This window comes from Corvus moneduloides, chromosome 5, assembly GCF_009650955.1.
Source record: "Corvus moneduloides isolate bCorMon1 chromosome 5, bCorMon1.pri, whole genome shotgun sequence".
Taxonomy (NCBI): domain Eukaryota; kingdom Metazoa; phylum Chordata; class Aves; order Passeriformes; family Corvidae; genus Corvus; species Corvus moneduloides.
The window spans coordinates 11932474-11946983 of NC_045480.1; the positions used below are offsets into that span (position 1 = coordinate 11932474).

Here is a 14510-nt window from a genome sequence, read left to right on the forward strand (position 1 = left end):
CTGGTCACTGTGCCCTTAGGTATGGTATCTCATAGATAGTTTTCTTCATTCCTCCCCAGGTAGTTGTTCCTTGAAGCTTAGAGACATCATTCTCTTTTCTTTGATTTATAATTGTCTTAAGCGTACCATTACTGCATTACTTTTCCCATGCTTTGGTCTTCGCATCACGCTGTCTCAGCAGTTCATTAGTTTAAATTAGTTCATTCTCTTACAGATGACAGATGTGTTAAGACCTAGCATTTATGCTTGCTCAGCAACTGTGTTAATCCCTGTCTAGCTGTAAGTATGGTTAAATATAATTTTGCAGAGTTTAGCAAAAATTATACTATTAAGTGGCCACTCCTCTCTTTCTTTTTTGTTAAAGTAGTTAGGGATGCACTGGGTCTTGGTTTTGCTTAGCAGACCTTTCTTCTCCAACAGCAGGTTATGTTGGGGCATTTTGGCCTCTGTTGGGTGAGGGCTCCTGTTCCCCTTTGCCAAGTTGAATTTTTTCTTACACACTTTTGCATGCAGTTGTGGTTCCAGATCCTGTTCAAATGACTGTTTTTCTGTTGCATAAAGTAATTGCTAGTGCAAAAACTTAGAACTGACCTCAAGTTTGGCTCAAAAATTTGAGATTTCCTGGCCGTGGTGAGCATCTCCATCACAAAGACACAGATGTCTTCTCAAGGTAATTTCTGGTTCTACAAGTAATACATTTTTTATTAATGCCTGGTGCAACTTTAGCAGGAAATATGGTAAATGTCCATATCAAGATTTTTTTTCTCTTGAACTAAAAGGAAATGATACTGTATTTCCCATATGACTTAGCAGCACACAATTATGTGATAAAGTAAGACTGTCTCCCATTTTTTTGCAGGGAATAATACTCAGTGTTACCAACTGTTAGGATTATATTCATACTCAGGCTCTAGATCTTGTATCAGCAAGCATGTCTCCTTGGCGACCTTATTTGAGACCTCTAAACTCTAGAAAGAGTGTATGAACATTTGTGTTTAGTGTTCCGGGGTGCTGGTTCTAGGGAGTTCCCCCCTGCGTGGGCAGTTTCCACACTGGGTAGGCAAAGCACTTCATCCCACATTTCCAGATTCTCCTAGGGGCCAGGCACCGCTGTTGTTTTCACTGCAGCACTTAATTTGTAGGTACTTAGTCCTTCATTAGGTTGTGAAATCAATTAATAGCTTTCCACTTGTACTCTCCCTTGTAAATTTTCCTATAATTTAATCTGCACTTACTATGTCTTGAGCCAAAATAAAAAAGATTTCATTTGATGTTTGTGTTTCCATTCCTTTCAGCTTATTCCTACAGGAGTCTTCTCAGTCATTGTTCACTTTGGAATTCTCAGATTCCAGTGTCAGATCACCTCTGTGATCTGTTCTGTTTTTCTGAATTTTGGTTGCTGCTGTTGGTATGAGGGTGGCCAGAAGTGGAACAGAACCTTTAGGTGCATTTGCTGTTTACTGCAATGTAGTATGGGATTTCATACTCCTCAAAATTCTAGGTTTAATGTGTCTTGCACACTTTTAATGTCACTCAGTACTAGCTTTCTTTCTACATTTCTGCATATAAATTACTTTTTTACCTCACACCATTGAATGCTTATGTGTTTGTTTCCTGTGGGTTGGTGGTTTTTTTCCCCATGTTTAATAGCTTGAATTTATTTTTAGCTTTAGTTTTGCCAAGTACGTATTATTTCAGAAATTTCAGCTCTTACAGCAGGTGCAGTATTTGTTATTGTACATCAGATGCTACAGTAGTTTAAATATTTGGATGATCTGGAGGAAAGGCTAACAGCAAAATCATTGTTTATATTGATGCAACTAGGTTTTTTCCTCTCTTTTGAGGCTGTTTCAGCACTATTGCAGTAAATATTATGTACAAGAAAAAAATCTAGCACTCTGTCATTTTCTAGAACCACTTTTTGTTTTGCTTTTTTGTTTGCCTCTGTGGCCAAGGATGGCTGGGATCTGCAGGTGCTTCAAGATGGCTGGATTTGCATGTCACCTTAGTTATTATAGAATATAGAAATATGCAAGTACTCTTTGTGGTGTAAGGTAAGGCTGGAGAAAAAGTTGCTTGCATTATGCCTATCTGAAGTAATTAATTACGCTGGTGAAAAGAAGGAGTCAGGTTAAATGTCCTGTCAGATGCCATGTCATTATTCTGTGGTCTTGTGAAAATCATAGTCTTTTGGGCTAAGTTCCCTTCAAAGCTGTCATCTTTGTATGACTGTGTGTAGAATTCAAAACTAGTAAGAAATGATCCTGTATGTTGATTTTATTTAATAGACTTGCCATGTGCAGGAATTGTTCCTGAATTATTATTACCTGAAATATTTTGAAATCTGAATTAGCAAAATGTTAAGAAGAGTGCCTGTGGTTTTCATTTTAATGTGAAAGTGAATACAATCTGCTAGTTTGATTTGATTTTTAATTATTTTTTTAAGTCTGAAAAATCATAGAATCATAGAATGTTAAGGGGTTGCAATGGGCCTTACAGATCATAGTCCCAAGCCCTCCTGCCATGGGCAGGGACACCTCCCACTAGACCAGGTTGCTCAAGGCCTTACCCAGCCTGGCCTTGAACACTGCCAGGGTTGGGGCATTGACAAGTCTCCCTGGAAAACCTGTTCAAATGCTTAACCACCCTCACAGTGAAAAATTTTCTTTGTAATACCTGACCTAAATTTCTCATCTTTCAATTTGCACCCTTTTCGATTTGCACCAAATTGCACCTGCAATTACTCCTTGTCCTTTCACCACAGTTCCTGACAAATACTTCAGAGGTGTTACAAATTCTCAGTCAGCTTCTGATATTTTGTGATAGGCCATAGTATTGACAAGAATTTCCCATTTCCTCACTTGATCTTGTGTGGAAAGTTTGTTTCTTTGTACTTGCTTTGATCTCTTTCCTCTGGATTTTTTTTTTCTGTTGAAGTTGTTCAAGCCCCATCTCTTGAGATTTCTGTATCTTATCAGCTTAATCTTTCCAGAATGCTGCGTTTTGGAAGCTGTCTTCCTTTCTTTGGACGCTGTTTTCCTTTCTTTGTGGTTTGACTGTGTAGCAGCCTGATCACCCAGATGCCACACCAGGATACTGCTGAAATGTGTGTTTTGGCCTATTGCTATTCAGGAAGGATGAATATGACCTTTAGCATGGGTTTGAATACTGTTCTCACTTGCTTTTCTCCCTCTCTTCCCAGTTCCTCTCTTGGATAAATCTGCACACACATACGTCTACACAGCATAAAGAAGTTCTGACAGTGCCTGTATCCCTGCTATAAATTCCTTTTCCAGGCGCTTTCTGATCTGTGTTTTAAGCAACATTTCTCTGGATTGTGCAGGGCCTTCAGGTGACAATTTTGTAATTATTTTGCACCACGTATATATGTGTAGGTTCTTCTTAGTCTCTTTCCAGGCTTTTCAGTCTCAGCAGGCTTTATGTCCCACTCCAGAGCCTGACGTCTACAAAAGTTGCTTGAGATGTGGGTCATCTTGTCTTAGGGTATGAAGTTAGTGTTGTAATTGCAGCCCTGCCTGGCTGTGCAGTGATAGGTCTTGTCTGGAGAGCATTTCTGACAGTGTGCTGGGTGACTTGCCAGGGAGGCAGCACACAGCTCTGTCCTGAGGCTCAACTGTTGTGACAGTCCCCATCAGCAGCCTCTGGCGCTGTGCGCTCTGGTGCCTGTGATCTGTTCATCGTGAACAGCCACTGAAACATTTCCTTTGTGATTTCCAGCCCTTTCCAGCAGGACTTTAACCATCCTCCTTAGGATCTACTGCTGCTTTACAAATTCATAATTTTTTAGTAGTGTGGGTAGATTTTCTGCTTTTTGTGAGCAAGAAAGGGCATAACATAAAAATTTTAGTTCGAATAAACTCCATGCAGCATGATTTTAAAGACTTGCATGTAGAGACATACATTTAAAGAGTTTTTCTCCCCTGCACAGCGGGAGAACATGGTGGTGAGCTTTACTGAAGTTGTAGGGTAATTTGGAGAGAGGATGCTGTCATAGGGTGTCCCTTTAAAGTGATCCATACATACCAAACAGCAGTAACAAAGTACATGCTGTCTCATACATTAGGTGTGAGGCAACATGCAAGTGATGCTGTATTTGAGTTAATTAACACCTGTATAAAGTATTTCTAAACCTAAACTAAATTAGAAAAATTAGTAGTATGCTTTGTCCAGCATGTAATGCAATGATACCAAACCTAACATAATATTTCTTGTTTGGAATATATTTATATTTGTATTAGCATTTCAGTTTGAGAAACTTTGGAGCAGAGTAACCTCTGGAGAAAGTTAAAGGCTAGGTTGGAAGCATTTGTTTCAACACTTGTCCCCAGCCCTACTTTCTTCCTCAGGCTCTGTTTTCCTTTGTCCACCAAGGTCTCTGGCTTGCTTGGTACAGTGGCAGGCCCTGTCACTGAGAGGTTTTCTATGTGAAACTTATCTTGAACTCTTCTCCTATGGTTTTTTTTTCTTTTACTGTGATGTTGTTTGCAGTGGAGTAAATAATCTGCCTCATGTTTTAGAGGATGCAGAAGCTTATTTTACAAACAGATGAGCTTCATTAGCTAGGAACAGTGTCTTGTAAGTATCAGCATTGCTCAAGGGTCCTGCATCAGTCTCCATGTGATGACTGCACTAGAGAGACAGTGTTTATGCTCTTGTAATTTTTGGTTTAAATAGGCAAGGCAGTGGAAGAGTGAAAAAGAATAAGGAAGATAAATGACGTGGCTAAAGCCTCACAGATGGCATTAATGCTTGGTCTTTTACTCTTCGTCCTGTGCTCTTTCCCTCAGACCACTCTCCCCATTCCTGCTGCAGTCATTGAATAGGCTTAACCTCCAAGTTAGTAAGTTCTGGGAAAATTGCCAGCATCTCCTTTTGGCATCTTGTCTGTTCTTTCTGCTTTTCCTTCCCCTATGATTTTGCAGCCTTGCTTTCCATCTCTTGCTAAACCTAGATCCTGTTGAAATCTGTTACAGTATTCTGAAATTTGCTAAATTAAAACTTGCCTCTAGAGTGTGCAGAACTCACTCCTGGAATTTGTTCATGCTTTTGTTACCTGCTTCCTTGAGCTCACTAGTTGATAGGTTACAGGACTTGTTTGAGATGTGATTTTAAACCACAAAAGGACCAGGCAAAGATGTAGTTGCTGTTTCTAATACAGCTCCAGCTCTTTTGCTGCAGGCTTGCTCTGGCCAGATTCAGGCCAGTTGATAGGAAACTGTTTATGTTTCCAAATTCTTCCTTTCTTCATGGCGAACACCTGAGAGCAGTGCCCAGTGTAGGTTTCCAGACTGGATTAACATATCATTATGGAGCACAGAGAGGGTCGTGGTGTGCAGCTGCTGTGGTAGGATGAGGAAACCTCCATTCCAGCCAGAATGCTGCAGTGGCCCTAGAGAGGAACTTGTATCACAGAGGGGCATCCTGGGGGAAAAGGAGTGTCATATCTCAGGGCATCTGTTTTGCTTCAGGGAGCCTTCTTGCAGGAACTCTTACGTCCAAATATCCTGGCTGCGTTCTCTGAGTTAGTAAAAATCATTAAATCAGGCCCAGCGCTCTTCATATTGATTAATTTCACAACTCTCATCAGCACATCACAGAAAAATAAGAGCAAAACTGCTGGCTTCTGTGTGAAAAACAGTGAGCATGGTGTGTATTCAGTTCATCCCATGCTCTGGCTTTCTGCAAATCTTAAAGTAGCACTGCCTCAGCCCAGGATCCTTATGCAACGTTCACCTGAACAGAGAGGGTGAAAGACACTGACGGAAGTTGGCTTCTGTAATTTAAATTACTCAATGGTAACTTTTAATTGCTTGCTTTCCAGAATCACCAGCTGCTGGGAGGCATTAGTTTTACTCTCTGTCTGGAGTATGTAGGCTAAAAATAAATTACTTCTTCTGGGCAGCTGTTATTTTTAGATTTAACACAGTGAAAGGTAGTGTGTTGCAGAAACTTCCCCTTTTTGAATAATGGCATTTTTTCAATTGTGATAGCAGTCATTAGTTTTTTTAAAATTGTTGGGCTGCATCATAATTTTAAATATTAAATATTAAATATTAAATGACTGAAGACCGCATAGTGAAATATGAATTAAATGCTGTAAATGTAAAGATTCTAAATGATTACTTTTGAGGTGTTAGAATAAGACAAAATTAATTTTTACGTGAGAGCTATGACTGATACAATTTTTCTTCTATTTTTTATGTTAGCATTTGGCAGTGTCTGTTTGCTTTTGTTTAGCTTTTGTCAGAAATAATCTAAAAAGGAATGGTAGTGCTGTATATTATGTTATATTAGCTATTAAACAAATACAAAAAGGACTTCAGAAATGTATGGGAATGCAGATACGTATTTTTATGGCAAACTCTTACCAGCATAATTTATGATACATTCATTAATATCACAAAGCCATTAGCTGAATTCCTTCGCAAGTAGGCATCATTTAATAAACTGTACTTGAATGACTTCAAAATAAGCAATGGTGGAAAGATGTTTGTACTGTTGCTGCCTTAATCACATGTGGGGTAACTTCCCTCCGAGGCACAGAGCTCATGCTCTTGTCTCTGCCATCAGGGCTGAGCTGTTGTAAAGCTCTAACTTGTTTAAAGTTAGCTTGGGTTTCTGCACAGCAGTACTAAGAAAGGCAAGGTAGCAGAGGAAGCTACCTTGAAAGCTATTACTTTAAACTTAGGATTTTCAAATACTGAGAAAGAAAACTACACAAACTCAAGGGAGTGAATTTGCTGTCTTAGACCTGACTGAGACCTCTGAGTCCCTTCTCTGTCAAGCTGAGTAGAGCTGAAGGAAGACTAGGGCAATAGCTTTTTATCACATTATTCCTTGTTGCTTTGTCCTTTTAAATGAAAGTATTTTGAACAGAAGTATGACTGTACTATATGTTATTTTTGTGGCCATTATGAATAAATAAATGAACAGCAAAACTAATTTACTCATGGCCTAGCTGAAAAAGTCAGTAGCAGGGCATTTTACATCTCTGTACATAGGCAAAAAGGGAGACAACATGTGGTTATAAATATTTTTTGTTGGTAAGCAAGTTCAGATGCAATGAGCTATAACTGTCAAGGGTTGGCTAAATATTTTGTTGTATTTTTTCCTGCAGCTGGCTAATTGTATGTGTTACCTTCTTTGAAGAAACTTGCACTATTTTGCACAATTTGCAGATACTAGGATATGGTTAGAAGCAAATAACTGTCAAAGCTCTTAAAAACCTCCTCTGATGTCACAAACATTAAATTAAGGTAATATCTTAAGATAGTCTTTTTGATGAAATTTGTGCAGCTTATAAGGATTTTTTTTTATCATCACAGTGCTTTAAGTCTCTTGTTCTTTAAAAATAATTAAAGTTTTGTGCTGATTCAAAATTCAGTTTAATTTCATTTAAAGCCAGTGTATTTTACTAAATGAAGTACAGAATGATCTGTGTATAAAAAGTATAGTTAGACAAAATATTTAAATATTCAACTACTATTTCTTTCAATTGCAGTTCAAGCTTAATGAATTCAGATGGAGTGATGAATTTGGGGGCAGTAAAACGCAGACTTGGAGTACCTGATGATGTTCTGTTTCAGATATCGAGAGTTTTAATTATTAAAGGTTGTGTCTCAGTGTCTGGCAAAGCTAAACAGAGTCTTTTTAGGAAAATGTGTTTAAGAGAAGAACATGAATGTTCTGCAGGAGCAAGACAGGATGGCCATATATTCAACAGGTGTTTATAAATAGAATTACACAGTAAACCTTCAGGACAAATTACCTTCTAATGCCTAATTCCTCTCTGTCTTCTGCTGCAGAGCTTCCTGCTGGAAATGTGATGAGCAAACATTATCAACAGTCATTCAGCCAAAGATTTGTTCTATCTTCTTCAATTCCTTACTGTTAGACTACACTGTTACCAAACCTCACATTCTCAATTCCGTTTGTACCATAAATAGTTTTTTCTCGGGGTACTTACTGCCTCTGGCTTCCATTTCTGGCTTTTTTTTTTGTTGTTGTTGGTTGGTTGGTTGACTGGTTTTTTGTTTTGTTTTTCCCTTCTACCTTCCCCTTTCTTCAATTCTTCTGCCCAAAACTCTGAAAAAGGGAAATGTAGGTTTCTCTCTTTAAATATTTTCTCTTCATGTCCTATGAGATTTTTCTCCTGCAGATCCATTTTTTGTTTGTTGTGCTCCTTTTAACGCTTCTTTTACTGACACCCTCAGCCTGTATTGGCATCTGTGTCATGTCTGCCCTTGTCTTTTACTTTTCTCCTTGACCTGCTGGCCAGTCCTCCTCCATTTATGTCTAAGCTCGTTTTATTCCTGTTATGCAGTTATTTTTCAACCTCTTGAATCCAGTTTATTGCTTCTCTCCACAGTCTCTAATGACCTTCTTTTGAAGAAAGCTCTAAACCAGGATTCCATCCTCATTACTGACTCACCGTTTACTTAAATGTCACTGCTGATCTGTATGTAGCTCTTCTATTTTATAGTTTACTTATAAATTCTTTAAGATAGGACGCTCTTTTATTTCTCTGTTTGTACTGTATTCAGCTCAATTAGAGGGTTGTTTTATGAGTAGGATTATGAACTGCCATGAAAGTCCAAATAACTGATATATTTTTGATTAAAGCTTTCTTACTCACCACCTTCTCCCTGGGTATTTGACCAGATTAAATTATGTAGGTTATAGGTGGGATTGATAAGTAGCATTTTAAAATGGCACAGCTAGTTATCTGCAAATGTTGGCTCACAAATTTGCATTGTGCTACAAATTTAGAGCAGAGTTTTGCTAATCTTTCTCATGTGAACTGACCTACTTAAGTCAGTGGAGTGCTAATATTTGCCACACAGTAAGGATTTGGCTCATAATCTTAGGGAAAGCATTTGCATGCACACTGGGAATATTGTCTGGTGTTTTTGTTAAAGGCTTCCTCCTCATTCCATTTCTCCTTATGAGATTTTTTTTTGAACTTTAAAATAGGAAAAACAAGGTAAGTGTGATTTGACCCAGATGTGATTCCTAAGGAAGTTGTCCATAAACCTCTCTTATTCAAATGGTGAGTGGAGAAAATTATCTCTGCATGGGAGTTACTATTTTGACTTCACAAAAAAATATCCACTTGGCTCCTAGGAAAAATGAAAACACCTCTAACTGCTTAAATTGCACCTAACAAATAACCAGTGTAGACTCTAAATGACAGACCATAGAAATTTTGAAGTTTGAACTGACTGAGGACAAATAAAGGGCAGTTATTGGTGAGTGTACATGAAAGAGCAGGAACAACAAGAAGGGCAGAATTCTCTCCACCACTGTAGAAATTGCAGACATCTTGGTCACAGAAATTTAGAAGTATTATAAAGAAAATGCTTTCAGTGTTTTTTTTACAGACTGTCAGTGTGACTTTTTTGAGATTGTACCCATCATTTGCAAATTTATTATCTATTTATTTTCAATAATAAGTTTTCTATATAATTCTTTTTCCTGGAAAGGAGCGAACACATTCATTTTCTGTGTATTTATAGATACGAGTTGTTCCTATGCATTTTTACTCAAATGTGCTGCTTGATTTTTGGAGTCAAATACCCTGCAAGATGACGTTTCTTTCAGTTTTAGGAGTCATCACAGTAATAGGAGGAAGCTTCTTAGTGTTACCTTCACAGAGGAATCCACACTCTATAATACATCAGGAACAAAAGGAAGACTAAGGAGAACCTCTATTCTGTTTTGGATGTAGGGGAAAAAACATAGTGACAAAGAATGAGGAAATAGATGAAGTACTTAATGCCTTCTTTGCCTTAGTCTTTAATAGTAAGGCCAGTTGTTCTTGGGTGCCCAGGCCCTTGAGCTGGAACACAAGGATGGGGAGCAGAATGAAGCCGTCATAATCTAAGTGGAAATGGTCGGTGACTTGTTACACCACTTAGACACACACAAATCTATGGGGCTGGGTGGGATCCAGCTGAGGGGACTGAGGGAGCTGGTGAAAGTGCTCACTGAGGCACTTCCCGTCATCTACCAGCAGCCGTGGGTAACTGGAAGGAGGGGGTCCCAGTTGACTGGAGGTTAGCAAATGTGCAGCCCATCTACCAGATGGGTTGGAAGGAGGAACCAGGGAACTAGAGGCCTGTCAGCCTGACCTCAGTGCCAAGAAAGGTCATGGAGCAGATCATCCTGAGCAACATCGTGCAGCACATACAGGACAATCGGGAGATCAGGCCCAGCCAGCACAGGTTCATGAAAGGCAGGTCCTGCTTGACCCAGTGCATCTCATTCCGTGGTGAAATTACCCTCTTGGGTGAAGGAAAGGCTGTGCATGTTGCCTACATGTAGTAAAGCCCTTGACCCAGTTTGCCGCAAACATTCTCCTGGAGAAACTGGCAGCTCTTGGCTTGGATGGGTGTGTTCTTTTCTGGGTAAAAACTGGCTGGATGGCTGAGCGCAGAGAGTGGTGCTGGGTGGAGTTATATCTAGCTGGCAGCTGGTTACTGCTGGAATTTTTGATTTGCTGGAATGCAGGAAGGTTTTACAAAGGGTTCTGGACAGACTGGGTTGATGGACCAAGGCCAATTTTATGAGGTTCAACAAGGCCTAGTATTGGGTCCTGCACTGGGGTCACAGCAACCCCCAGTGGTGCTACAGACTGGGGACAGAGTGGCTGGAAAGTGGAACCTGTGGGTGCTGGTTGACAGCAGCTGAACATGAGCCACTGTGTGCCCAGGTGGCCAAAAAAGCCAGTCATATTCTGACTTGGATCAGGAATAGTGTGGCCAGCAGGGCAGTGATTGTCCCCCTGTACTCAGCACTTGTGAAGCCATGCCTCGAGTTTTGTTTGGTTTTTGGCCTCTCACTGCAAGAAGGACACTGAGGTGCTGGAGAGTGTCCAGAGAAGGGCAACAGAGCTGGTGAAGGGTCTGGAGTACAAGTCCTGTGAGGAGCAGTTGTAGGTGTTTAGCCTGGAGAAAAGGAGGCTCAGGAAACTACCTGAAAGGAGCTTTTAGCAAGGTGAGGATTGGCTTGTTGTCTCAGGCAACCAGCAACAGGGTAAGAGGAAATGGCCTCAAGTTGTGCTAGGGGAGGTTTAGATTGGGTATTAGGAAAAAATTCTTCACTGAAAGGTTTGTCAAGAGTTGGAACAGAGTGTCCAGGGAAGTCTTGGAGTCACTGTCCTTGGACATATTTAAAAGACGTGCAGATGTGAGACTTAGGAATATGGTTTAGTGGTGGCCTTGACAGTGCTGGATTAATGGTGGGACTTGATGATCTTAAAGGTCTTTTCTAGTCTAAATGATTCTGTGATTCTAATGCTGTTATCTAACTTGGGTGCCTGACTGAGCAGTTAAGCATCCAATGTAGAAAATGGAGAATGAGAGGTTTAAGTGACACTGAGTACATGGGGAGCTTAGGTCCCTAATAGAAGCATCTAGTTTACTTTTGTAAGGCCAGGCAGTTTGTCTCCTGCACAGATGCTGAAGGGAAGTGCTTTGTTGACCCAGACTGGTCTAACTGTCATGTTAAATAGTTGAGTGTAAACTGGCTGTTTGTTGCACTCCTTGTCAAGGACTTCAGCAGAGTTGGGATTTAGTGTGCAGTGTGTATTGCTCATAGACCCTTTTGTATTTGGAAAAACAACTCCAAGGTGAGAACCTAATGTGTCAGGGAATGGCAGGATAAACCAGCTCCATCACATAGATGAGAACCATTTTGTCCAATCTAAATATCAGTATTTTCAAGGCCTCCTTCCTCTTTTATGAAGAGGATAGGGCACATACTGGAGAGCTGCCGGTACTGCCATAGTAGTGACTGATGCTCTCAATGCAGAAGTAACATTTCTAGTATTGTCACCCCCAAAACCCACATACATGTAAAATGTGTTCTGTACTGATGCAAGTACTGGGTAACTTCTCTTACTTTCCCACCTGCTCAAATGTGAAGATTTTACAATATTTACTTATCAGGTTGGTGATGGTTCTGTTTTATTTTGCTTTATTAATGAGAAAAGGAAGAAGGTGATTCTGTTGCTATTCTTTCCCTCCCAGCCTTGTTTCATCCGGAAATTAGATGTTTATGTCTGAGCGTTTTTACATAGTCCTCTACTTTTTTCAGTCACAGGCCAGCTTATAGGAATAGTAGGGTACTTGAATTTTCCTTCAAGAACTGTATGTCCTAGTTCATTAGAAAGAAAGAAAAACAAACGCAAAAAAACTATAAAAATTCATCCAGTGTTACACAAAATGCTGTAGTAATGCTGACAGCTGAATTGTACTTTCCATGTTCAATTCAAGGGCCTAAAGCACAGGACTGTTCTCTCTCCTCAATTGGTTTTGTGATTGTGGACTCCCTTGTCATGCTGTAGTGGTGCTTTTGATATACAGCCATTTGTTTTCTGTTCCAGTATTTAAACTTCAGTGGTGCTTACCTTTTCTGAATACATACTTTTCTGCAGCAAACAGTTTGTGGTTTCTTGAATAGATACCAAAAGCTAAAGGAAGCTTCTTGTCTTGTTCAGTTGAAATAATTTTGCTGTAATATAAACCATTAAACATTTGGACTAAAGAGCAAGCTTTGTTTTATAATGCAAGTGAGTAATTCTCATCTTCTAATTATTTTCGTATTTCTGAGTATACATATTTCAACACTGCTTTCCCGAGATGATGGGATAATGAACTAAAAGAGTAGCAGGTTTAAGAAAATCCAATGACCTGCAAACATTTCCTTTGTCCAGCTTTTCTTTCCTGTACAGGGAAGCCAGAGAGATTGTTTTTAAATACTTTGTAATTTTACATTTATCTACAAAACCGGGAGTAAAAAAGATAAATAACAGTTATATTATCTTACGTCCTCCGAATGGTTGCCTTGCCTCTGACGAATACTTTTGCACAGGGATATATTTGGCAATTTCGGTAATATTTATAGAGGCTGACATTGAACGACTGTTGCTTTTGCTGCAGATGACAGTACGACTAGCACAAAATCGTGGCCGCATGTTCATGTGCGCTACGTGTCGATGCAAACGCGTTTAATCGGCTTGAAGTTTCTTCTCCCTCATCCCCTCCCTCAGTTGTTCTCTTTGCCCATCGCCCCGGCAGAAGAGCTAAAATAATTACCTGCAGTGTCATTTTTCACTTTGCTCCATGCAGATGCGGTGCGGTTGGGCCGCGGGCGGCGGGCGGGGAGGGGCCAGCGCTGATGCAGCACAGGCGTGTGACAGCGGCGCGGCCCGAGCCCGCTGCGGGCGGCTCCCGCTGCAGTCCGGCATCGCCGCCAGCGCCCGGCGCCGGGACCCGGCGCTGCGGGGGCACCTGTGCGCGGACTACCTGCCCAAGCGACGGGGCTATTCTTTAACTGTGGGAGAAGTGCCTCTTTTCCCTTCACGCAAGCTCCCTACTGGCTTTCTGCATTCGTAATTTCTCGGAGCCGTTTCTCCCTCCGGCTTTCTCCCGCTACTTCTTTTTCCCTTTTTCCCCCCTTCCTCTTTTTTTTTTTTTCCCCCCGCTCGTTATTCGCACACCCCCAATCTGTGCTGCCTCAGTAGCTCTCATTATGCTGTGCTCAGTGGCCCGGTGTGTTCCCCGCCTCTGCTAGGCAGTGGCAGCATGGATGGTGCTCTTGTGACGACCTCTGCTGATGCTATCAGTCCACTGCGGATAGGCATGCTGAGTAATCCTGCTGTAAATGGGCGAGGACACGGACACACGGAAAATTAACCACAGCTTTCTGCGAGACCACAACTATGTGACTGAAGGTAACATAAATACTGTCATTTTTCTCTTCTTGCACTGCATATTCTATGCCAGGAATGCACTGTCATGTTTGGAGATGCAGGCTGTTCCTTTTTTCCTTTTTTAAACAGGGGGAATTTCAAGGCGTTTTTCTGTGGGATGTAGCAAAAGAATCTGTCTGAATTTTCTAAATCCCAGAGACATTCTGTCATGCTACAGCAGTATGTGAAACTACACGGGCTGGAGAAGGTCTTGCATTGTGCTGAGTTTCTGCTAGTGAGGTGTGCAGCACCTGGCATTGAATGCACAGTAGCTGCAGTGTGGAAGACTGGAAGCACTTGATTACTTAAAAAAAAAGGATGAAAGATTTGAGAGCACTGAAGTAAGAGAAATTATTTGCAAAGTTAACTGTTTGCTGGTGTAATAAAGGTTATGCATCTCATTTTGGTAATTATAGCCCAAGCATTACAGACATTGCTGAGTTGATTGTTCCCTAGAGAACTGTATACATTTAGAAGGGATATGTAAGCATCATCCTTTGAAATACTGCTGCCTTCTTTCCATCCCCTGTGTCTGTGCAAGGTACATGAGAAAAGAAAAGGCACCTTCATTTTAAATCATGCAGTGACTTTTAGCTTATTACATAAAAGGAATTTTCCTGCAGGTGACACACATTAAATGCTGAGAGAATTTCCCTTGAGAACAGTGAAATGGTTGGGTCAGGTACTGGTCTGTATTTCCTTGCCAGAAAGTTGGTTTAAGAGTAGGCCATTTTAA

The 14510-nt window shown here is 40.6% G+C and overlaps 1 protein-coding gene and 1 long non-coding RNA gene across 7 annotated transcripts in view; one reads left to right on the forward strand and one right to left on the reverse strand.

Moving 5' to 3' along the window:
* Positions 1–14510, forward strand: part of PPP2R2C (protein phosphatase 2 regulatory subunit Bgamma) — a 207936-nt gene that overhangs the window by 47127 nt on the left and 146299 nt on the right. For 2 of the 6 annotated variants that reach the window (XM_032108544.1, XM_032108547.1), the window contains exon 1: positions 13673–13756. The exons of 1 other annotated variant lie outside the window; for it this stretch is intronic. Coding sequence is in view for 2 of the 5 variants with exons in the window: in XM_032108541.1 (XP_031964432.1) it covers positions 13687–13756 (70 nt within the window). In the remaining 3 variants the exon portion in view is untranslated. Of the gene's footprint in view, positions 1–13226; positions 13757–14510 lie in introns of those variants that run through there. 3 more of the 6 variants (XM_032108541.1, XM_032108543.1, XM_032108545.1) reach the window with 3 other exon arrangements.
* Positions 11981–13200, reverse strand: LOC116443846. The gene is made up of 2 exons (XR_004240075.1): positions 13119–13200; positions 11981–12746 (listed from the first exon to the last, which is right to left on the reverse strand). It is a non-coding gene; the product is annotated as an uncharacterized LOC116443846 (long non-coding RNA).